This window comes from Anarrhichthys ocellatus, unplaced genomic scaffold (assembly GCF_004355925.1).
Source record: "Anarrhichthys ocellatus isolate YVR2014 unplaced genomic scaffold, GSC_Weel_1.0 scaffold16, whole genome shotgun sequence".
NCBI lineage: Eukaryota > Metazoa > Chordata > Actinopteri > Perciformes > Anarhichadidae > Anarrhichthys > Anarrhichthys ocellatus.
The window spans coordinates 9991204-10017109 of NW_022280046.1; the positions used below are offsets into that span (position 1 = coordinate 9991204).

Below are 25906 nucleotides of genomic sequence, written 5' to 3' on the forward strand. Positions count from 1 at the left end.
CACTGTAGATAAAGAATAGCTTCAGCTTTTTCAAGTGTATTTTAAAGATTAGATTCGATTCAACTTCCTCCTTGCCTCACGACCATGCTTGCTTGAAAAAGGGGGCGTGGCTCTACTGCAGTCCACATTAGATGATGTGGAACACTGTGATTGGCTTCTAGACATACAATTAAATATGTGTCTGCATTCGGTTGCAGTCACAGTAAACATAGATTTAGACATCAACAAAGGTTATGTCAGTTGGAGTAGTCCGGGGGATGTGATGTGTGGGTTGATGTTTTTCGAGCCCTTCCCCACACTGCCCTGTTCACCACGGGTAGACTTGTCTACCGTTATATGCCTGTACCAGCTACATCATTGTTGGGGTCAAATCTGAAATCATAAGCCAGGCTCTGGTATGATCACCACGGTCAGACTGGGGAAAACATGGGCTCCTGTGTGCTGCTGTATCTGCACATTGGCTAAAAAAAAAAAAAGGACAAAAAGTCCGTTTCACAAAATCTGATCAGAAGTCAGATTTCTTTGCTTATAACATTTACTTTTTAAATGACTTTAACTTTGGACATTAAATTGTATGTCAGATTTAATAAAAATCTAAAACATAAATTTGAATATTTGAATTTCTTTGCTCAGTGTATACCAAACCATATTTGGATTGTTTGAATGAGTTGATTTCGTTTTGTCGTATAGCATATACAGTATAATAAAACATATCCGGTATAAGTTTTACTCTTATTTGGGAAAATCACATTTTTCCACTAGTATTCATTTCTCATCTAAAACTAAGAATCATTCAAACATTTGATCAAGCTGACTAAGGTTTATGTTTATCATCCCCAATGACTGACTGTCCTGTTTACAACTCTCACTACATGGAAGACATATGAAGGACTGAGCTGTAACACCTAAAGAACAGGCAGACACCCAGAGTTCCCATTCCATTTATTAGATATTGTTTATAAATAGACACACTCACACACATATGTTGAAAGTATAAAAAAATACAAGATTACAGAATTTTCTAGACATTTTAGTGAGGTCTCTTCTTCCTTGTCTTTGACACGTTATTTCAACTTGAATGAGTGATGAAAATTCATTTATTTTTCCTTACACAGCATAGTTTTAACTTTCACAAGTCCATTCATCGAGCAATTTACTGTCATCGATGTCATGTTAAAATGATCAGAGCATATAAAACAGTCACATGCAGCCAGCAACTTCTCACGGAATCTGTACAGCTCGTCCTGTCAGCCAGTCAACTACTGTAACTCAGTGAAACAGCTTTTCAAATATATATGTACTTTAAGTTTCACTGTACTTTGTCTTACAAATTCTAAGGAAAGCTGATATCACAAGGGAAGAGGTTGAAATGGGGAACAATGATTAATTAATTAATGATTACCGAGGTCTGATTGACAAAATACTCCTTCACGTCTTCCGGATATGTTGAGCCATTTGACAAATGGGGTCAAATCATTTTTAAACAGTTTTGTTATTAGCATACAATATGTTTCAGCTACACTTTAAATCATCACCAGTCTGCTGGCAGGGAATTTGGGATTTAGGACACTACAAAACAAAATCAAGAAATGTATGTATCTTGAGAGACGAGGCAACATGGCTGAGTTGCATTGATACATGTTTCTAAAAATTCTGCAAACAATGAATGAGCAATGCAAAGGTTCTCATTCGCTAAAACCAAATAGGACAATATAAATCACACATGTAATAAACCTAGTGCAGCACAAATACACAACTAATGTCTTCTCACGCTTTTATGTACCATATAGCTACTGTGCCAAATCTGGCTCACCTCGTTCTAAGGACAATAACTCCTGCTGCTAATTCATATATTTTTTTGTTTGTAAATATATCTAAAAATACAACTCATCAACTTCAGTGTTATAGGAAATTGCATGATTTACTTGGTATTATACCAAGTTTAGTTTTTGTCACTATCACTATTCACAGTGTTTAAAACTGAACAGCACGGGCCGACACCTACTGTGTGGCTGCTTACTGGCACCATTTCAACAGCCAAGTTCAGTAGTGCTCCAGTAATTCTGAAGAGCGGATTCAAAGAATTACTGAACTTAGCTTGAATTTCTCCAGGGCAACTCAAAGAGGAAAATGTTCACTTTCAATATAGTACTTCTACTTAAGCAACAATAAGACTTCGTGCCTGTTTTTATTGATGTTTTAAGTAGCACACCTGTCACGTGTATAATAATATAATATAATAACTGAATAAACTCCTTCTACAGGAATGTGGTTAAGTCATGAAGCAACTTTGCATAGAAAGTATTTACGAAAAATAATGTTTCATATTTTCTGTATGATTAACCACTTGAGTCACATGTGAAAAATAGTAACGTTATACTCACAGAGATGGACTCTCTCTCTCATTTAAAGAGGCTAAGTTGAAAAAAAAACATATTGATAATTATTTGCACAAATAAAAATACCATAATGTGAGATTAGGTAATCCCTACCAAAGGGAATGTGTTGTAACAGTGAATGACCAGGATACAGACAAATGACTTGTGGATAAAAGATGTGTGCTTGTTAAAAAGATTAAAACAAATAATGTACTATACTCATTCAGCACCTGACAGGAAATATTCTGAAAAAGAATAATACTGATCAAGCAGACATGAATATATATCATTCTGTTAACAAAATACTTATCTACAAATGTTTGTAATTGGATTGATATATAAATATGTGAAACAATTTATATGTATTTCTATACATATATATTTACAACAATAGGTGCACTTAAATAATGTCATCAAGGAGATGCGGGGTGCCGACCCAGTCCAACGTCCTGGGCTCCGAGGCAGCCATAATCATGCACATGAATTGTTTGCCGGTCCTCTTATCGATAGGATAAATAGTTGTGGGTGTGAACCTTCTGTTACTTTCCACAAACTCACAGAGCTGCTGATATACCTGTGGGTATTCATGGCGTAGGAAAACCCCTCGAATCCTTAACTCCCGTTGTATATTTATAAAACATATTTCCCTGGCCTTCCTGCCTTCCTCTCCCTCTTTGTCGATATCTGCTGTTCCAGGGGGTGGGGTGAGGATCAGCGTTTCCATGTCACTCTCTTTCTTGTGAACCTTTCTCTCAGGGCTGAAGGAAGCCAGTGCTACCTTTGCATATTTTCTGACAGTTGGAGCTTGGTTTCTTGGAGATGGCCCATCAGGTAACTGGTCACCAACAGCAATGGATACATTCAAGATGAAACATTCGTTAGGGTCGTACTCGGTACCAGCTTCCTGCAGCTCCTTACAGTACTCCCCTAAGTTGTCCTTGAAGCTTTCAAGCTCTCGGAGAGACAAGTATGTAGGAGACATAAGTAGACTATCCAGGCCGTACTGCAGGAATTTACTGGATGACACTGGATTTGGAAAACCAAGGAATAGAACTCCTCTACCTCGAGAAAGATAGCCAACTTTGGCAATACGGGAGAAGGCTTTGTGGACTTCAACAGTCTCCCGGCAGTGTTTGATGATGTGACGACATATGCTGCTAATTCTGCCATACAGGCAGCTTTCTTTATGAATGTCCCAGTCCTCCCTGCGGCAGTTACGAGAGCAGTAGTAAGTGTAGCAGCTGTGGCAGGATTTAAAATATAGGCAAGCATTGAACAGGGTCTCCGTCCTCCGGCATTTGTTGTTCGAGCACATCATTGTATCATCCTCATCTGGGCTCTGATCTGGAGAGCACTCATCTGCACTCTTCATTGCATCACTGGCTCCGTCCATGTCTCGAAAAGCATCAGGATTCATTCTTATTGAGGTTGGCTGCTTGTCAAGAGGAGCTGGTTCATCTGTATATGCCTTTGAGCTCTTTCTGGACAGAGATACTGCTTCTTCCTCATCAATCAACTTCTTTAGCTGATCAAGAATGTCCTCACTTGCCCTTCTACTGGGTGGCTTGTAATCAGTCACAAGATCTGCCAGAAGCTCATCAAGTTGTTCAAGGCTTTGCTGTAGTGAGGCATTGTCATGTATCTTCTCTTTGGTTGAGCTTTCAAAGTCTCGCTGAAATGGTTCTGGACCCTCGCTGCTTCTGGAGTCAAGAATGTCCCAACTGGCAGACCGTCTTTCAGCCTTAATATGTTTCCCTGGTCGAATGTCATTATCAGTGATTGTTATTTCAGGAGTGACAAACCAGAGTTTACTATTAGTGCTCTTTGATGTCTCTGTTGGGCTTTTGTCAATTAGTGAGCTATCAGACATTGATAAGGCTGCATAGCGTCTTGGTGAACTGGAGAGATTGACTACCACTGGTTCTGGTTTGTCACCTGTGGCTGCTGCAGGCTTCCTGGAGTCAAGAAGATCATCATAGCTCTGACCCCGCTGTACAGGAAGAGGTTGTTCCCTCTCTACACGAGAGTTGAGAATATTGTCCCAGGACCTTGAGTAGGATTTTGATTCTGTGCCAATTCTTTGAGGTTCTACACATGGGTTGGCATACCATGGTGTTAACACAGGCTCTTGACGGACTCTGGTTGGGGTGACTTGAGATACATAAGAGGCAGGATTGGTGGAATAACCAGATGCATCTGAGCCATACCAGTCATCTGTTTGTGCCTGAATAACTCTAGCATGTCTTCGGCCTTCCGTGTAATACGCCCTTGCTGGAATATGATGCTCTGGAGGCATTGCATACATGTCGCTGGAATAATAAATCCTTGGAGGAGCAGTCTGTATTGGATAAGATCTTGGATCATCCCCACAAAATATTCTTGTTGGAGGTGTCTGTATGATGTATGGCCCAGGTTCATTTGCTGCATAGGGTTTGGGATACCCTGTCTGCACAGAGTATTGATAGGGCTCCATCTCAGGATAATAGGGTCTTGTAGTTACAGCATGCACCATTCGAGTCCTTGGATCTTGCACATATTGCACTTTTGGCGTATATGTTTGTCCTGGTGTGTAACGTTCATCATGAAAGCCAGAACTTGGTTGAGGAGGAGCAGTAGTCACATATCTCCCTGGATCATCTGCATAAAAGAACTTGGTTGGCACATTGGGACTAGAATGAGCTCTGCGTTCCCTTCCATGGTAATCACCTGATGAAGGCATTCTTTGCAAAGGAATCTCCATAGGTTGTATGTAACTATTTGGCATGCTGCGGGAATATTGATAAGCTTGCCTACCCTCTGTGCCGAATGAATCGGTGGGAGTTGGTGTTCTTGAGTAGGAGAAATGGCGTGGCACAGTCAGACTCCTACTCCCCCCACTGTGGTGCCTCTGCCAGGGTATGTCCACTTGATGTGTAGCCTGTTTTCGTCCTGAATGATGTAATGCTACATCATCAGGTTTTATGTCAACTCGACACCTGACATGAGGACTAGTTGCTGGTTTATCCAGCCCTCCATCCTCAGAATTATCACCAGCATAGCTTGGTGAGTATCTACTGCTGTCACTCATTTGAGGCTGCAACTTAATTGGATGGACGTCATGCATATGAGCCCTAGTTGCTGCGTGGGAGGACTCCCTACGCGGTGATACTTCAGGCCTCCAGCGAGAATCTCTTGGAGCCCTTTGGGACTCCCTGCCCTTCCTCCCTGAAGATGAGGACCCTTCAAAAGACACAGGGGTGAGACTGGTCTGGACTCGAGGGGCACTTTTGGACCTGGTCCTTCTTTTTTGTTCAGGGACAATGACTTCACTGGTCATATCTGCAGCCATTGGTTGAGGAGTTAATCTATGGCTGAAAATGTCCGGAGCAGAAAAGCGGTATCTCTGCTGGCGGCCCAAGGCGTTCCAGGCAACATCTGGGTTGGCTGCATGCCTATCAGCCTTCTTGAATGGGGACTCCATTGAGTACTTGTGTGATTTTGGGTACTCCAATGACCTGTAGTCAAAGGAACGACAGTGTCTCTTATTGACTTTGCTCTTACTGTCCTCCAGTGTGCTGTAATGTATAGAATCACATTGTTTGGAGGGTTGCAAGGACTTGTAGTGTGAAGAAATGGAGACCACTTTAATATCTCGATGCACAGTTGATACCAGTATGTCAGGAGGGTCTGTGCGTGTCATCTTAAAGGGACTCCTCTAGTTTTCGCCATCAAGTTGCTTTAATGTTGATGTTGCCTAGAGAGGTGAACAAAGAATTGTAGTTAGGGACAATAAACCAGGCAATACAAATGTGTTCCACCAAGTACCCATGGAGAAGAAATACTATTCAGTATGGGTTACGTTTTACAAATTAGTCTCTTGACTAAACTATGGCAGAAATAATAACTACAATTTAGAATATGTATATGATTCAATATATGAGCAGGTTTGGTTGTGGTACAAAAAAGAGCTGTATTGCAAATTAGTCTATGAATGTTCTGCTTGCAATTATCTTTAATGTAGAAACATGCTGACAGGTTTGTTTAATGAAATATTTTTTGGTGTAATTTAAGTGGTTAAGGGGTGGTGAAAGATTTCTGGGGAACTTTAGCCAGAATAGATGGGCTGAATCCTTCACTGACATCGAGAGACGTCAATATTTATATCTGAATATTAGTTATTCTCTGCATGTTCAGGATTATGTAGAAACATTAGTGAATTTCCAAATAATCTTTTGACAGTGATGTGATGTGATTTGTTTTGTTCAGTAGTCAAGTACTAACTAATACACTTGTGGGGAAACATGTCACTTAGTTTGGGTAGAAATGGGATGTCCACTAAATTGTAATCTTAAAACTAACTATAAAGGCATTTACAGCTTCTTCACTTCCATAAACACTGAATACTCCTGTTGTTACTAAAGCTTGAAGGATTTTTAAAGAATTAAACTGACACAAAAAAATGAGCTCATCACATCACATCACATGTTCCTGATGTCTTACTCTGTAAGAGCATATTCATCTAAAGGCTGAAATAAATAGCTCTGAGTTTTGACTTCATGCTTTGTTGATAATGATGACGTTGATAATGTCTTCAATGATGAGAATGGCATCAAAAGTATGGCCAAATGAGTCTAAATCTATATTTGGCATGTAGCACTGGTTATTCTGACAATAAGCAATACAGTAGTGATGTTATCAAGTATCTTTTTGTCTTGCAAAACTGCAACTAATAAAGTCAACTTTACTTACACAATGTCAATGTACTAATGGGCTTTACAGGCCCACACCTTTGCATCAATATCAGGCAGTGCAGACGTTATGGTAACCTGAGGCGTTGCTACACGCCCCATTGAGCCATGTCTGTGAGAGGGGAGCTCCATTTTGTTTGCATCACAGCATGCAGAAATGCAATACACATTCCTGTGGACAGTTTTGCGCTGTCATACTAATTTGCACTTAGTTGTGGTAGTGCACCAACAGTCGTGGCAATGTGCCAGCAAAGGCAGGAAAGAAGAAGACAGTAGCAAGCAAACACAGATATAAACAATACAGGATTTGAAAGTATAACAAAAAGGCTTTTCTGATATATTTAAGGAAAAAAATGCACTCAGCACTCTAGTTAGACCTCAAGGATACACACGATGTGTAAGTGTTTGTTTACTCGACAAATGCTGCCGAGCTTCCGGTTGAACTGAACTCTTACTCTTTGTCTGTATGTCTCTGAATATGCTGCTGCTAATCCAAGGATCTTCCTGATGGGCCAGAGGAGTGCATCAAGTCCAACAAAAGTCACCAATTCTGAAGTCAAAGTCAAGTATTTTTGTTTCGTCAAGCCTCTGTTATCATGAGACAGTATCAGTGTGAGACTATAAGTAAGGCTACAGACAAGATTGAAAGCACAGCTTTTTACAAATAATATTGATGGTATAATCTGATTTGTGTTGTGATACGTTTGTACTATACTTGTGAGGACATATGCGTTCATGTTATATTGCCTTATCTTGCCCCTAACCCATGCCTTAACCATCACAACTAAATGACTACCCTACCCTACCCGAAATGAACCTAAACTTCATTCTAACCTTAGCCGTTGTGAAGCTCAAAGTGGGTGGCTCTGGCATTGACGGACAACACAGACTAACTCCTGGCTAATCCAAAAATGTGAAAAGAGGTTGTTCATTGGTGGAGCTGACAAGTCTCTGGTAAAGCAGCTTCATTTCTCAGCACCGGAAGTTGCCGCTTGGGAGAAATGTGCTTCTGGTGTGACCGGCTGCATACTGCGGTCCCTTTCTTCTGTTGCCTGCACTGCAGCACACATGACGGTCAGAAGGGGACACTACCATATCAGCAGAGTTAACGTCATGCACAGCAGACTATAGATACTAAATACTATGACTTTATTCTCATTTAATGATTCATTTATTAAAGTAATATTGTTTTTTTTTCAAGATATTATAACTCCTCAAAGAATAAGATATGTGGGATGTTTTGAATGTGCCGTAACTTTTGAAACTTTTTTTTAACATATGAGCTGTTAAAGTTCATTAAAATTAATCAATGAATCATTGAGGTGAATTTGTGCCTCATGCTCTTTTAAAGAGGTTTCTTGCCCCCAAAAAAGTGACAAAAGAGGATGCAAGAGTAAACGACACATGCCCACATGTGTTGACTCAGCAGAGATGACATTACATGAGAGATGTTGATTTACAGGAGAATTAGTCTTTTCCTTTACATAAATAAAGATATTTACAACATGAACTGATGCAGAAAATAATCACCAGAATGTAGGAAATGAAGTGTTTGATGCTCAAAATTTCCTGCGGGAAGAACCCAAGACATACAGTATGTCCCCACCAATGATTAAACCAAACCCTGGCCCTCGGTCATGGGTCATAGGTCAGCCACCATTTTCAGTGATGAGGCCTTACATTGGCTTAAGTCAAGGATTAGCAAAATGCAGTGAAAAGCCTTTAATTTGGTGCCAGTCACTCATGACTTGTAACCCAGTGAATGATAAATGATGCTATTTGGTGCCTCTGATCTCAATGACTGCACTCGCTACTACATGAATTTCACATATGATTTAAAAGGCAGCAGTTTAAAAGTATGCAGGAATTGAAAGACATAATACATACATAATTAAAGCTGCGAGCAGCATTGATCGGGCCCTCGCAACTTCACGCACGTCGAGGGTACTGGCAGGACTCTTGTTGACGTGGCCGTGCATTTCTGTGACCATCATACACTGTGTGCACGAGTGAGATGATACGTATTTCCTGCGTCGACCAGCAGCGTAGCAAGATCATGTTGCCAGGTCTTAAGCCTAAAATGTTTTGAGTGTACCTCCGATACAATCATAAATGTAAGCCTGTTAAGATCATTAAGAAAATAAATGTGTGTGAATGCGCTTCAGTGTTTGTAACATAACAGATATGGGGTTCAACTCCCTGCAGTGTCCTGCTGATTGTATTTGGACTTACATGAAAGTTAACAAAACAGTAGTGCCATTTGCTGTTACTTGAACACTTTAATTTAACACTGTTTTAATTTTAAGTTCTTCTGTAACTTTAGATTGTTGTGTGAAGCATTCATTATAACGTTTAACCTGATTGTCATGAAGAAGCTCTAAACAGATCATTTATACTAATACCCACTGACATGGTTTGAAAATCTACTGTTATTCAGTGTGGCTTTGTGGCACAAGGCAGTAAAACTGCCTGTGCCAAAGCACACTGTATATTATCCATCGGGCTTAATCATAATCATCCGATTTATCCAAAAGTTTGGCGCGCCTCTCCTCACACAGCATTGCCAACAGCGGCGTGAAAAATACATCAAAACATGCGGCCTGATCGGGAATAGTGCGGAAACTATTTTTCGGAGAGATTCGCCCAGCGGTTTTCCCGAAAATCCCGGAAAACCCAGAAAAACGGAGCAAAATTAAGTTTGGCGCGCTTCTCCTCACACAGCGTTGCCAACAGCGGCATGAAAAATACATCAAAACGTGCGGCCTGATCGGGAATAGTGTGCTATCTATTTTTCGGAGAGATTCGCCTAGCGGTTTTCCTGAAAATTCCCGAAAATCCCCAAAAACTGAGCAAAATTTCTCCATTCACTTGAGGGGTTTCGTCGTGAGAGCTAAAAAAACACTTAAATTTGGGCCCATATTGACTAGCCGTACATTAACGTAGAAACATGATTCAAAGTTTAAAACGTAGACAAAATGCTGCACTTTATTGAGCCAAATGGACATTTTGATAGCTAGCACAGTTTTCATGAAGTCACAGATTAAGTTTCAGGAAAATTTTGGGTCTGTTTCAGATTTTATAATGGGTGTGTATTGCGCAGCTCGTTAAGAGCTAGAGTGAGAGCATAACCGTCAGAGTGGAGCGGAGCAGGAAAATATTATGTGATTTTTCCAAACAAATTGCTCCAGCTCCCACAATTTTTACTCTTTATACACCATTTTTGGCCAAAAAGCTTGGAAATGTTGTGCTGTCGCACACAGATGTCTGTGGAATCCAACGGAGTTACACATTTGGCTCAAAGAGCCACAGAGCGACATGAACTCCAACCAACTGCTCCATTAGACTCCATGTTAAATCTGACCACTCATTTCTCAAAGAAAGCAGACGGTACCAGTTTTGCATATTGCGCTGGAGCTCACATTTTTAAGACCACAAACATAAAAAACACATCTCCGCGTTTGCCAGAGTCTTATCTCTCTGACGGTATCCATATTTTATTGATTAGTCTCATGGTTTTGGTATGAAGGGCATATGTTTGACAGGTAGTTTTGTTGAAAATCACTGTTCACTCTAATCTCTCTTAATTAGCCTCTAACACACAGGTGCTCCAATCACCAACATGCACCCAAGCACACAGGTGTTTATATGAGCTCATTAGTGATGTTGATAAACACACAGAGGCACTGAGACACACACTCACACACACTCCTCTCCCTCTATCTCTCTGTCTGTCTCTCTCTCTCTGTGTGTCTCTCTCTCATACAGTCATTCAGGTCTTAGATATTTTTTAGAGGACTTTTCCCCTCTCACCCCCCTCCCCCCATTTCAAATTAAAAGCCCCACAGAATGAATTCTAACTGGAATGCTTGTGATGAAGCCTCTCATTTTAGTGTCAAACATTATGATTCTGTCTCCTCTCCCCCTCTCTCACCCACCCAGTCCCAGCCTTTCAAAATAAAAGCCCCACAAATACAAGATTCAATCCAAGAGTATGAATCTAAAATGCAGAAAAGAGAGTAGCACTATCTCAATTGAACCTGAATGACACTACCGGTAACATTGCCGTGTGTATATATTGCGATTTCTTCGGGCAGTAGAAGCCACACTGTCAAAATTTCTTTAGGAATTTTCTAGTCTAACTTTTGCTCTCCAAGTATCTTAGTTTGCACATATTTAGATCAGAGAAGTCTTTTTCTCATGGTGTGCCCACAAACCCTTTCAATAAATTCAGAGTTTGGGCCACTGTAATTATAGAATCCTGCTTACGTCCGTGCTTATCAGTTGGTGGCGCTATGACTATGAGTTAATATTGGCATGCAGAAGTCCTAAAGCCATGACAGTCAACAAGCATGTCAAGTTTGGGACAGTTTTGACAAAGTACAGTCGAGTTACAACAGCTTGATGGATGATGGTGAACCATGTAAAATGGCCATCACACCATATCCACGTCGTTCGATGAAACCTAAAGCTTTTAGTAACTTTTATTCGCTAAGGTCTTTAGATTGTTCTGACCAAATTCTAAACTGATCGGATTAATTCCCTAGGAGTTCGTAGTACAGCACCTGGAAATGGAAAAAAACCACGAGAAATGCATACAAAATTCAAAATGGCTGACTTCCGGTTGGGTTTAGAGCATGGCCCCAAGAGACTTTTATTTAAGTCCATATGTGATACATGTTCCTACCAAATTTCATACATCTAGGTCAAACATACTGCGAGGGCTGCTTCGTCGAAATTTTGTACTGGGCGCTATTGAGCCGATTTGCCACTCTGAACCAATGAAATCATATTATATAACTAAATTCTGGGCTTGTAATCTGCTTGCCAAGTTTGCTTATGTTTCGAGCATTTTTAGCCTCTCAAAATTACCTTCGTTTTTCACGGCGAAGACTGCATCGCCACGGCAACGGCGTTCAACGAAACATCAAAAGCTTCATGAACTGGCATTATGAACTTCTTATATTTGTGTGGAACTAATTTGATGTTGATCTGATTTACCTACTAAGAGAAACAAGCCAATGTATAGAGACTTTAACTTCCTGTTACCAGTAGGTGGCGCTATGACTATGACTCGAAATTGGCCTGCAGATGTCTTCAAGACTGGAGTCTCACCAAACATGTGAAATCTGGTAAAGATCTGATGATGTGGAGTCGAGTTACATCAGTTTATTTCTTCATGGCGAAGGATCGAAATTCGCCGAGCCGCCACGTCGCCGCCCTTCGTCAACTTCTTACAATTTTCACAATGAAGCATTATCAAGGTCTTAAGGCTTTTCTGACAATATTTGAGAGGGATCCGATTAATCTGTGAGGAGCAGGATGTCAAAGTACAAAACTTACAACTTCCACTTGCCACTAGGTGGCGCTATTACTGTGATTCTATATTGTCTTATAGATGTGTTCCGGGTCAGGATATTATGACATATGAGAGATTTGGAGCAGATTGGACAATGTATGGCCAAGTTACAACAACTTCCTGTTTTGCGGCGAATGGTGTTTTTTTGACGCCGTGCCACGGATACATAGTTCAATAACTTTTTGATCTTTGAGTAACTTTTCACTGCCAAGGTCTCAAGAGCATACTGACCGAATCTGAAGTCAATCGGGTCAAATCTCTGGGAGGAGTTCGTTAAAGTATGACGCCTTGAAATGGTCAAAAAACGTCATAAAAGTCAAAATGGCCGACTTCCTGTTTGGTTTAATGAAAAACTCCAAGAGGATTTTTTGTGCGTCTCATCACGTTCCACATACCTACCAAATTTCATACAGCTAGGTGAAACCCAATGTTGGGGCTACTCAATAGGGGGCGCTATCGAGCCAATATTTCATACCGCAGTTGGATACCCCAATCAGACTGCAATTTTCGCAAATTCTAATTAAAGCTGCGAGCAGCATTGATCTGTCTTTCACAAAATTCCCAGTATCCCAAGCACCTCCTTTTTGCGTTGAAAGTGGAAAAGTAATAATAATAACAATAAACATTAGAATAACAATAGGTCCTCTGCTCCGACTACGTCGGTGCTTGGGCCCTAATAATTCCTACAGTTTCAATAGGGACCTCGCGGCCCGACGTTGTTGGTGCTCGGGCCCTAATAATAATAAACAATCGAAAAACAATAGGTCCTCCGCTCCGACTACGTCAGTGCTCGGGCCCTAATAATACAGAATACAAGCTGCTGCAACCTGTGTGAGACCCCCGTAGGAGAAAGAAGCTGACCCAGATTGAGCAACTGGTCTAGCAGACGCTCAGAACGGAGCAGATGGAGAATGATTATGCCGTTGACATGGCTGATGTCTTCCTAAAATCCTGTGGCAACTGCAGCCTAAGTGCACATTTGTAAATGTCCTTTTAAAGGAGTTCAACTGTCAGAGAGCAGGCAGCCGTTCAGTGAAGGTCATGTTCAAATTTAATGTTAACAAAAAAACTACAAGTCCACCATACTGTAAATACAATCAGCCCACATGTTAACATTGTGGTGGAATGGTTATATTTGGAGATGGATGCAAATCAAACTCAGCTTTCAATTTCCAACCCTGCTTTCTATTTTCATGAATCATTTTTCATGATTGCCACTTTAGTTGGACAAAGATGATGTTGAACAGTGTTTTCCCAAAACAAACATTATAAACAAAAAACAGCTCTTCCTAGAATGATGATGACTCATTCAAATTGCAACACTGACACATCAAACACTACTCCTGGAATCAGCCAATTTACACTTTCCAGTAATAGTATCTCATATATTTTGTGACAGGAGTAATAGCCTTTACACACCTGGAGCGTGATGAATAAACAACTTGAAAAATCAAATTCTCGCCTACGAATATTATATATCCAGGGCTTTTATTGTGAAAGGTAAGAACGGAAGGAGTAGTTTTGGTCTGCGCTTGCCTTTGAAGTTGCCAGTCTTGGCTCGGACTAAATATAGATATATAGATAGATATAGGTGCTACTCAACTCATTCTGCACAAAGTGATTGGTTGATGCCTTTATTTGTGGTGCAAAAGCTCAGAAGAAAACACCTTGTTCCCTTCAATAGTTGATTTTTCTTAGTGTAACATTTGCGTTCTGTGTGAAAGTACTCATGACAAAAACAGCCATTCTAAAAAATATACTGACTTTCAAATTAGGGTGTGTAAAGGCCTTAAAGGCACGGTTGGTAATCTTGAGAAACTAGCAAGAGTGCACTATATTTTAAAAATCAGTGTCAAGGATATATTTCCTGCAAATAACAATACATGGCGTGTCTGGAAAATACTTTTATCGCTATTTCAATTGCCTGTAAATAACATGAACTTTGGTTTCAAAAGGGTTTAAAAATAATATTTAATTCTATTAGAGGATGGCCTGTGAAAGGCCGACGTCTTTCAGCCACAGCTGGCTGCATGGAGAGAGTGTTACTCTGCCTTCACACTCTGTCAGCTTTCCTGCAAGTGGCATGTAAGCACCTCAGAGGGTGTGCACATGACATCACTGAGAGTGCTGATACTAATATGTCTAGTTTCCATTTAAAGTCACAAGGTGGCTCATTCCGTTAATCAGTACATTAGGGCTGGTTAATGCCTCAAACTGGTCCCTTGACTACCCAGTGTAATAGAAGGGGAAGTGTAGTAGTGTTACTTCTGGTCAGTGATCATAGTGAGCACTGTTTTGTATGGTGAATTGTGGGTATTTGCTATGGAGCTGCTCTCAGTGCACTGCAACACTGCACCACTGGCACTGAACACCCTAGAAAATGTCTCTCCGGGCAGAACTAATTCAAGCTCTCTAGACTTACCCTCCCCCCAACATCAAGACACACACTACACTATAACATGATGCAATTACACTTTGAGGGGAGCTCTGCTCCACTGTTGTATATGTGTCAGCTAGAAGCGAGTAGGGAGTTGGGGAATAGGAGTGTTTGTAAAGGTCATGCTGATGTTCCTATTCTCGCTGCTCACAGCCTGATGTGAGACTTACAGAGAGATTTACAGTCAAAACATTTAAAGTGTGAGAGCTGCTATCTCTCAAGAAGGATACGCAGAATCTATGGTTTGTTTTATACCTCGGTTTTGGGGTCATAATATGTCACGTACGTGACAAAGAAAAGCAGAAAATGAAAAATGTAAAGATTTTTTAAGTTAGTATGCTGAACATTACTAGTTTATATGAAGTTTTTTCAGAACATGTCTCAAGGCAAACGTGTTTATACCTGTTCCAAAGGGCCACACTCAAGGGCCAGGCAAAATGCGTATAACAACCACAGACTCTATATAAGAAGTGGACGTAGTTGTCATGACGTCACCGATTGGTTTGGGCTTGCTGGTATGAAGCCCCGAGTTCGGGTGTTTTGCAACCAGTAAATGGAAGTTACCATATTTGGAATGCAGAGGAGGGACGTAAAGATGTCGTATATGTCTCTGGTAGCTGTAGCGACCTGTCAATCACTGTGTAGCCACGCCCTAAAGCATACCCTGCTTTATGGTCTATTAACTCGGACCATACTTTACTAAATCAACATCATGCTGTATTAAAGAAGACTTGAAACTATCACCCCCTGACGGCCATTAGAAAGAATGCAAGGTTAAGACACTTCCGCATTGGCTTCACTCTTCAGTTGCCGCCTGATAACGGCACACACTTTTAGACTTCTCTTCTCTCTGGTATTCATGGTGTTGCTTTCAGTTGTACACTCAACATTAATAGTGAAGCATATCACATTCGAAATAGGCTATTTGGGATATGTTCAACTCAGAAGCATTAACAATGGGTAATAATGGAACCAGACACGGTTGTTAAATCTTAAGATATGGTTGACATGTATTGAAAATAGGGTAAAAATAGGAATGGTATTGTAAACAATGTTTTGCATCACAGTGGTAATCACCTTGTCACAAAGTGTTAAACAAAGGATTGCACCTTCAACCTTTTAGATCTAATGGCTGAATTCTAACACAATGCACCCTGGGTTTAGTATCCTTTCCTGTATCTATGTTCTAGTAACCTCGAGTTACAAAACATATAGAATCACTATATTATGATAAGCTCTGTTTTAGGCCTTGCCTGTTCTTAGATACGAAAATGCTTGCAGTGAGGTGTATCAAGTCAACTTAAATGGTAAATGGACTGTACTTGTGTAGTGCTTTTCTAGTCTTCCGACCACTCAAAGCTCTTCAATACTAATTCACCAATTCACACCCATTCATACACTGATGACAGGGGCTACCATGCAAGGTGCCACCTGCCCATCAGGACTAACTAACATTCACACACATTCACACACTGTAGGCACAGCTACAGGAGCAATTTGGGGATAAGTGTCTTGCCCAAGGAGACATCGACATGGACTAGTGGAGCCGGAGATCACACTGCTGATCTTCTGATTCAAGGATGACTCTGCTCTACCACTGAGCCACAGTCGCACCCAACGCTTTCAATGAGGTGTATCAAGACAACATAGCACTTGCAGTGAGGTTTAATATGACGATGTAACACTTGCAGTGAGGTGTACCAAGACCATGGAATTCTTGCAGAAAGGTATATTAAGAGGATGTATGCCAAAGAACACTAAACAGCACTGTCAGAGAAAGGGAAAAAAAAAACATGTCTTCCACTAAGTTGCTCCTATCACAAATTAGGTCATACGTCATTCTCCTGTCATACAGCTGGCACAGTAAGTCAGGCGAGTTACTACACACCCTATGTCAAAAAGAAAGGCCGTGATACTTAGCAACATGCTAAGAACCGATAGCAACCTCCATTATACTTCAGTCAGTGAGCTATGCTTTGTTAGTGTTCTGTCACCCATAGAGCTGCAGATAAAGAAGCTGTTAGTTGAGGGTCAAATGATAATTGTGCCTTTCAAGCTTGAGAGGATATGAAAGTGCCTTATTAAGGTCCCTTCCACAGTGAGTTTGCCTCAATTTTGGCCTAAAATCATTCTGATGTGTTGGAATGTTTTTACATCTCTTTACATGACCACAACACATGTCACACCAGTTAAACTTTGGTGCAAAAGTGAATACTGAAAATAAATAGCTGTGGGCCCTGTTCTTGGCTGGTTGTTTGGAATTAAGGTAAATACTAGATATCGTCTCTTACTCCTCATATATATATTGTCTCTATGACCATCACAAAGTCTTTGATATACAGGACCACATGAAATTTCTCACATAACCACACAAAGGCGAGGGTTTCTCATTCCTTCCAAGCACATAACATTGTACACCAGTGATACACAGGTTTGTATGCTCTCAACCGGTTTGCTTGTATCTCATCATTGTTCCTATCTCACTGGAGTAGCTTCCATCATGTGGCTCAGCCTCTTGACACCATTACATGTGAACTGGCTTGCTGACTCTTCAGCTCTATAAATGATGATGTCTTGCTCCATTTCCTGCAACCATTTTGCAGCACTGCCTCATGAGTCTCTTTGATGGTTCTGATGTAGTGGCCACTGTACCCCAAGAAGCTTCATGCTTCAGCTGCATTTTCCTGGAATGCCTGAGTTTTCTACTAAATCAGCGCTATTTCACACATAATGTTGGCCAGAAACACAAGTTCAGTCTGAAAGAATCGACACCTCTTGCTATTGAGTGACAGCTGCCCTTCTTCTTCTTCTTCTTCATTATCCATGGATCTAAACAATGATGTCAGGAGCGATGTGAAATCCTGAAATACCCCATAAACTATGTCTGTGTCTAAAATGATTGATAGATACATACAAATTATGTAAATTACATTACTACAATTATTCCCTATATGCTGCCTTGAGAATGCCATTTTTAGGAAATTCTCCATCATATTCCCTTGCAAATTACATATTGGATGAGATCTCATTACTAGATCTTTATCACACTGAGGCAGTTTCGTTGAGTTTCAACAATTCATGAATGTCATGATTCAACATATAAATATGAAATGTTTCATGTGAAGGCTTTTTAAAAACTGGTGTCTACAATATTTGCATAGCAAGTGAATCATTTGGCTAAGATTAGGAAAATATTATGATTTTTGACAGAACACTTATGCGCACCTCCTGAATGAAAAGTAATAAAGTTGGAAGTATATGCTTGTCCACCAACCCATTTCTACTTTAAAAATGTAATGTAATGTAACCTTATCGCTAGGCAGAACGTTGGTATTTAACAATGTACAATAACCATGTTTTAAACTATATCTGAACAAAAAAAAACGTATTAAGGTGTGGTTAAGGTCAGGCTACTGAAACACATGGTTGATTGTGGTTACAGTTTAATATATAGCAATGGCTTGTTAACCAGACCCACCAGATGTTTTGTTACACAGAACCATTGGGGAAGCAGTCATTGGAACTGTTTGGAAAAGGGCAGGCACTGTCACAGAATCACCCTCTATGAACAGGATCTTTGGGCATACTGGGCTGGTTAATGTGGTATTCTTCGCCCCACACTAAACAATTATTTTCATGTATCTTGACATCATAAACTCCAGCACAGAGCTGACACGTTCTGGGGCTAAACTCAGACTATCTGGGACTGAGAACAGGGTATGTTCTCTGCTAATTTGCCTGAATCACTGCTGCCTAAAATTTATGTAATTTTACTCAGTTCAATCAAGAAGTTTGCCAACAGTGTTGGGGTTCTTTAGTACATGACAACATATGGAAAAAGAAAATTCAAGCTGTGGAAGGCTAACATACATTCCCTTTTTGTTTGCTGCCAGGTAAGCAAGGAGTCCAGGCAAACGGGCGCCGTTCATCTGAATGCACCACCCACCCTGCAGTGACACAGAGCCGGCCAAAAACAGGCAAAGCCTCACCTCAAGCAGGAAAAAGGCAGAAGAATTGGCAGCAAGCCAGAAAAAGTGAAGCTGTCTGTTTCATTTCTTTGTATTCAAGTAATGAATAAAAAAATGATAATCATCCCCTAATAGAGATCAATTTGACCCTGGCAGCCGTGATCACTATAAGTCATTTCCACTCTATTATGAATAGTTTTCTTACATTCTATATTTTATAAATAGTGCTCTTATTGCTGAGCTGGCCTGTTTACTTGCCCAACCCATTATATTGTACAACTGACCCTGTGTTAAACGACATGACTATAAACTAGTAAAAATAAAAATGTAAAAAAGTTCAGTCTTCCTCTTGCCAGCCTGCTCTCTCCCTTCCTAGCAAAAGAAATCCACGTTCTTTTAAAAAGCAAATTACATTGAAATGAAATGTCTCTCACTAGATGACCATTGACCAACTATCAAACAAATGTAGCATTACATAGGCCTACTTAAACATTTTACAGCAGCTATTACATTAGCTAGCTGGCCAATTATCATATCCAGGCAATGCTATTACCCTATGCTAACTAGTAGCATGTTGACGCGAGTGGGCGAGCAGAAGCTGCATTGTACGCCGTGGACTGATGGACTGACTGAGCATGCATACAAGAGGGCATTAACCAGCCCCGCCCACTCCCTCAATCTCTCTACACACACACACACACACACACACTCACACACAGGCAGCAGCAAGGGTTGGGGTGGTCGAAAAATGTATTATTTGCATTTCATGATTATAGATTTTTCCCTTTGTCTGAAAGATTTGGGACTAGACAAAAAACATTGCCAGCTAAACCCCTGAAGCCCGATGCTGACGACACCACTGCTCCAAGATACATTGTCAATATAGGCTACTCTAGAAAACTAAATACAGAGACAGCTACTGTAAACTGAGCAGCCTAATTCACCAGCAACTAATACTGTATCTGCAATCATTTATCCTCCCTTGAAGAACAAGTAACTATAGATATTCCTTCTCCAAAAAGGTGGCCTTTCCAGGACTAAATTGCTTTTTCGGTTCAGTTTTTCATAGGATGTATCAACTGGCCTACAACCAGCGTGTAACACATGAAGTATCCTGTTAAAGCTTCAGGAACATGGTAAGCCCTTATCCTCCTTTTGAGAAGCCTAAATATGCATCAACAGAGGGAAACAAAACAAAGAACATGATCAAATGTATAATGAGCTATGAGTTGGTAAAGTCTGTGACGAAAATAGAGGATACACATCATGCTCTAATTATTCATTACTGTTGATGAGACGAAGAAGCCAAACCCTGCAGGCAGGGTTTAAATGCAGCAGTGTCGAGGCACTTATAGCTATAAGCCGCTGCTCCTCTAAGGACTACAGAAAGGACTGAGAATGTCAGGTGTGGGGAAGACTCAAAGACACATCTGTGCAGACAGTAGACTGATCAGAAACCTGAAAAGGTTCAAATGAAGTCTAAGAAGGTATAAATACCCAGCTTACTCAATGTTTCCTGTAAACAACCAACATTTGATCAAAGACAAGAAAGCTCTGTGTGCATAGTTAAATCTATTTTCGCAGCAGTGAATCATGGGTGGACGCTACTATGCCACCTTGCCACTCGGTTAGTTAGTCTTAAATGTCTCAACAACTACTGGATGGATTGCTGTGAAATCAGCCTTTCATGTACCCTCAGCATACATTGCAATAACGTTGATGATCCTTTGACTTTAATTTAGTCCAGTACTTTGGTTTATTAGGATGAAATACCTACTGACATTCCCTTCAGCCTCAGCTGTACTCTAGTGTTTAGTACCAATAATCAAATGCTAGCATGCTAAACTAAAATGGTGAACATGGTTTAAGAGTATACCTGCTGAATATCAACACATTTGCTGCTTAATAGAAAAAGAAAACTTGCACGGTTCTTAATTTCGACGACTAATCCAGTGTTTCCCAATAATTACTTTCAGTGGTCTGCCTGCCACTGTTTCATAATGAACTGTATAGATTTTTTCACTGGGGTTTCAACCTACACTTTACATTTTTGCGGTGTCATCATCATTCATATCTATACAACCAATGATTGAAGCATTTAACTAAAAACAATGTCCAAAACTAAGGGTGAATATTCTTGTATTTTTGAAGACGGCATTGTCAGTTTTTTTCCAGTATCGCACAGCCCTGACTGGAAGATAGCTTCGAAAAACATGTCAGCCAGGCTTGATGACACCTTGTAGACGGGGTTATCATTCACTTGTTCTCAAACGACATGCACTGTTTGTTCCCAATAGGACCTTAACTTCCCTGGACCCCCTCTCTCACCCAGGTTCCGGACCAAGACCCTGTCACCAGGCTAGAGGATGACTCCTTTCAGGTGACGATCATAATATCTCTTGCCTCTAGCGCTTGATTGTTGACTATTCTGAGAGGCAACTCGATAGGCTTCTCTTATTCGCTTCGCCCATTTCTCTGCGTAACCCTTAGGATAATCTGCTGCCTCTTCTGTGGACAGCCCAAACAATGGGTCAACAGGTAGGATGACGTCCATACATTAAGTAGTGTGGTGAAAACCCTGTGGCTTCATGTTTGGTGCAATTATACGCATGCACAATCCGTGGTAGGTGTTATTTCCAATTGCTCTTCTCTTTCTCTTCTAGGGTTCTCAACATCTGAAGCAGGGTTCGATTTAGACGTTCTGCTGGGTTACCCTGCGGATGGTAAGGTGTTGCCCTGGAGTGGCTTATTCCGGTTAGTTGTTGTAGAGTTTTGAATAGTTTGTTTTCGAACTCTCTGCCCTGGTCATGTAGCTTGGCTGGGTATCGAAAGTGAGTAATGAAATCATTGAAGATTCTTTGGGCAGCTGTTCTTCCAGACTTGTTCCTCGTTGGAAAAGCTTGGGCAAACCTGGTGAAATGGTCTATGACAACCTCCCTTGCTCGTCTCTAAATGCATGTAGACAATGGAGACCAGTTCCAGTGGTGAAGTACTGGTGACACTTCCCATTGGTGCTCTGATGTGAGTGACAGGTTTCTTATTTTTGATACAGGGGCATCTCCTGGTCACGTGAACTTCAATGTCTCTTTTCATAAAGGGCCAATATAACCTATATCTCGCCAAGGTAAGGACTCTCAGTTCCTACGTGACCCATGTCATCATGGTGCTTTAAAGCCACTGCGTGGTACTTTGTTGGGAGGACGAGTTGTTGTCGCTGCGTTGTCTGCCTGTACAGCAGTTGATTCCTGATGTGGAGTTTCCCCCATTCATGCATGAGTTTTCGCGGCAGTGGTGCCCAGCTCTCATCAAGGTCCCCAGTCCAGTGGACGTTAGAGCACCAAAGTATCCTCCACCAGCTCATTAACACGCTCATCAACCCACCTGTACTAGCATACCCTGACTTTGACCTTTACCTTTGCCGTACACACTGATGCCTCAGAGCAAGGGTTAGGTGCAGTGCTCCACCAGCACCAGGAAGGAAGACTGAGAGTCATCACCTATGGTTCAAGGACTTTGTCTCCGGCTGAGTAGAACTACAGGCTTCACTCTGGCAAGCTTGAGTTCCTCGCTTTGAAATGGGCTGTTTGTGAGAAATTCAGGGACTATCTGTTTTATGAGCCCCACTTCACAATCTACACAGACAATAACCCACTAACATACGTCATGAGCATGGCCAAACTAAACGCCGTTGGTCACAGATGGGTAGGTGAACTCGCAGGCTTCCGATTTGATATCAGATACCGACCAAGGAAGAGCAATGTTTATGCTGACACCCTCTCCCGTCTACCACTGGACATTCACAGGTATGTGACAGAATGCACCGAAGAATTGTCCAAGAAACCTGTATTTGCAATGTGGGAAAGTAGTCAGGCTGCAGGGAAACAAGACATTGCTTATGTGGCAGCTCTTAATCTTGCACAAGACCCAGAACCTCATGGGATAGGACATCTGCCTACTATTAACCATGATGAGCTGGTCAAGGCTCAGAGAGAAGACACAGCAATTGGAGCACTAATAAGACTGAAGGAAACAAAGAGAGTCTTGTCAAAAGGCAGATCATCTTGGACATGGGAGAGCTGGACCACGTCCTCGAGACCAGCGTCGAGAAGGACGTGGTCTGCGAGGATGAGGACTCTTTTTGCCTCTCGATAGACAATATCACGTCACTCAAACTGCTTGTTTGTCAGCTGGAGGAGCGCAAGGCAGAGAACGAGGCGACGTGCGAGGCTCACCGGGAGAAGATTCGCTGGCTGTGGGGCCGACTGGGTGTGCCTCAGGAGGAGAGAGAGGCCTTCAACGAGCACATGGTCACATCCAGGAAGAGGAACCTGGAAGCGCTACAAGCACAAGTTCAGTGTCTGGAGGAGCTCAAACGGCTGAAGATCTGCTCCACAGACTCATCGATGGCTTTAGATGTTCTCCATATTCAGGCTGGTTTAATGGATTTGGAGCTTGTGGAGCCAACATTAGCAGAAAGTGAATGCAGTGAAGAAAAGTCCCAAAACAACTGCGAGACCCCAAATCCAGACTGGTAGAGATGGGCACACAGACATCACCTGGACTAGCCCGGAGATCCAGAGGCAGACCCAAGAAAAGCAGCGTCTAATTAATCTATTGAAAAAAAGACTTAAATTGTCAATCTTCTGGTTTTAATTAACAGAATAACTCGGCCTCCTTTTAAAAAAGTTCTGTCCAGTAGTAATGAAACGAGTGAAGATTCTGTCCTGCTGGTCTGCTGGAGTGAAGACCTGTGAGGGGTTTTAGTGAGGAAAGCCCAGTTGTGATGCATTTACTTGAGCTGAAAGTATGTGGGTAAAAAAGTTATTGACTGCACATTTCCATTTCAGATATTGTACTCATATGAGTCTTATATAATGTACCTCTCAGGAAACAGCAAAAACAAAATCCTATTCAACATCTGAAAAACACTAGGGATGTAAGGCTGCTATGAGTTTAGCTAGCACTAGACAGTAAGTCTTAAAACAACACTCACGTAGCTACTAAACAACTACATGAAACAAAGTAATCTATAAACATGTTCACTAAAAATTGGTCCATAATTCATATGTCATATTTGGTGCACTTTACAAGTCACTAACCTGAGAAAACAGGAAATAATGAGACAGGCAAACGTGGCTTCTTCATTCAATGTCTTCTCGAGCTATGCGGAGACGCTGCACGCGCACATATAAGTATAGGGCCGCGAGGCGAAACCACAGCGCTGCACTGCCACCTACTGGGCATAGATAGAAATACACTTCTGAGGAAGTTTTATTACTATTAGCAAAATCACAGAAATTCGTTCTATAAAATAAACTAAAATGTGACCATACATTTTGTGTGCGTCACATATAGCATAAAACGCATTTTTCAGTGTGCTCTTTAAACTTCCTGTCCCACCGTTGCACAGTTTGCGAGTTCATATTTTTTAACGTTCAAAACCATGGCACCCCCATATTTAAACATTTGAGAAAATTGACTGTAGAAAACGAACAGGAAAAAAGCTAAAACAATCACTAAGTGACTGACTCACTAATTGATGTTTGTAGGCAATAGGTCTGTGTTGGGTTTCTGCTGCAGCTTCGGAGAAGAAGAGAAGAAGAGCTCCTCTCTATTGGTCTCACTGTGTTGAATGAATCACAAAAAGATAGTTCTGAAATGATTAGTTGTAAACTTATCTTATAACCATCTGGGGCAAAAGCACCAAGCAAAATTATTCCGTACTAAAAATACTAGAGATGTGGTCCAGCTTGATGTTTTTCTACTTTTGTATTTAACATGATTATAAACTAAAGCGATTGGACTGTTATGGATGATGATTATTGGTCAGTAGTTTTCGACAGAGTAGCTTAATGCTTAGTCAATTAATGGGATAACTCATCAATAATTAAAGTTAAAAATTGTCATCAGGCCTATAGGCAGATTTGATATAAGAAGTTCTTAAAATTCTTCCAAAGTTATACGATTAAGTTACAAATGTAAATTAATGTACGGTTAGTTTTTTAGTAATCTATCTATTATCTATCTATCAATCTACGTATCTGTCTGTCTGTCTGTCTGCACACGTATTGCGGCCTCTGTACAACTCTGCAACATCTGGCTAGGCTTTTCTGCCGGTCTCCTCGCGACAGAATCCGAACAGCTCGTGCAACCTCTGTAACACCGCAACACTGCGGTGCAGAGGGCCCGTCTCCTCTGGTGGAGAAACAACTGTAACACCGTAACAGTGCGATGCATCAAGTCCGAACGAACGTCGCATTGACGCGCTGAGCTAGCAAACACTGCGTAGTAGCCTCGAGCCACGATCCTGATGCGGATGATGTCAGTGATCGAGGACGGGAGCACGTTTGTCATCAGCCGGACCTGCTGAGCTCAGAACACGCGACCGCTAACCCAACGTCATGCTTTTGCAAAGCTCCGAATGGTTAAATGCATTTTAATATGTGCACAGACGCGAGAATAGATATGCACAATCCATATCGTGATGAATCTGTAGCACCATCGCGGTGATGTCAAAGGAGACAGAAATCAGCAGTGGTTGCAGTGAGTGGAGGTAAAATGCACCCACTGTAGTGGCCGTAGCCTGCACCGCGATAGTGCGAATCAAAAGCCCCAGGTCTTACCGCATCAGTCCGGACTGCCAGCCTCTGCTGATCCATAGTGTGTGTCAGGGATGCGATACGAGGCAGTGCGATAGTGGTTTCCCGATGACGACATCGGACATGTGCAAGAGGTAGAGCTGCAATATCCGCCTTATTGGTCAGGTTCCCCGGATTCTTTTCCAATCCTCTTCCTTTACGCTACATCGTTGGTTGATTTCTGCGCAACCCCGCTGCACCATCCACATCTACGTGGCCGGAACCGCCCCCCACACATCTCTCTCTCTCTCTCTCTCTCTCTCTCTCTCTCTCTCTCTCTCTCTCCTGCAGCACTGACTCGAGCGCGCTTTAAACCTCCGCCAAGGAGGCTGTGGCTGGCTCCGTCCTCCATCTGTTTGACTGTGACGAACATATTTCCATCAGGGCGATCTGTTGTGTGCA

At 41.4% G+C, this 25906-nt stretch overlaps 1 protein-coding gene across 1 annotated transcript; it reads right to left on the bottom strand.

Moving 5' to 3' along the window:
- Positions 1 to 291: 291 nt before the first annotated feature.
- ajm1 (apical junction component 1 homolog) lies at positions 292 to 25727 on the bottom strand. Its single transcript, XM_031855700.1, has 2 exons — positions 25490 to 25727; positions 292 to 6111 (listed from the first exon to the last, which is right to left on the bottom strand). The coding sequence occupies exon 2, from the start codon at positions 6055 to 6057 to the stop codon at positions 2779 to 2781; it is 3279 nt and encodes a 1092-aa protein (XP_031711560.1). The 5' UTR covers positions 6058 to 6111; positions 25490 to 25727; the 3' UTR covers positions 292 to 2778.
- Between the last annotated feature and the right edge of the window lie 179 nt (positions 25728 to 25906).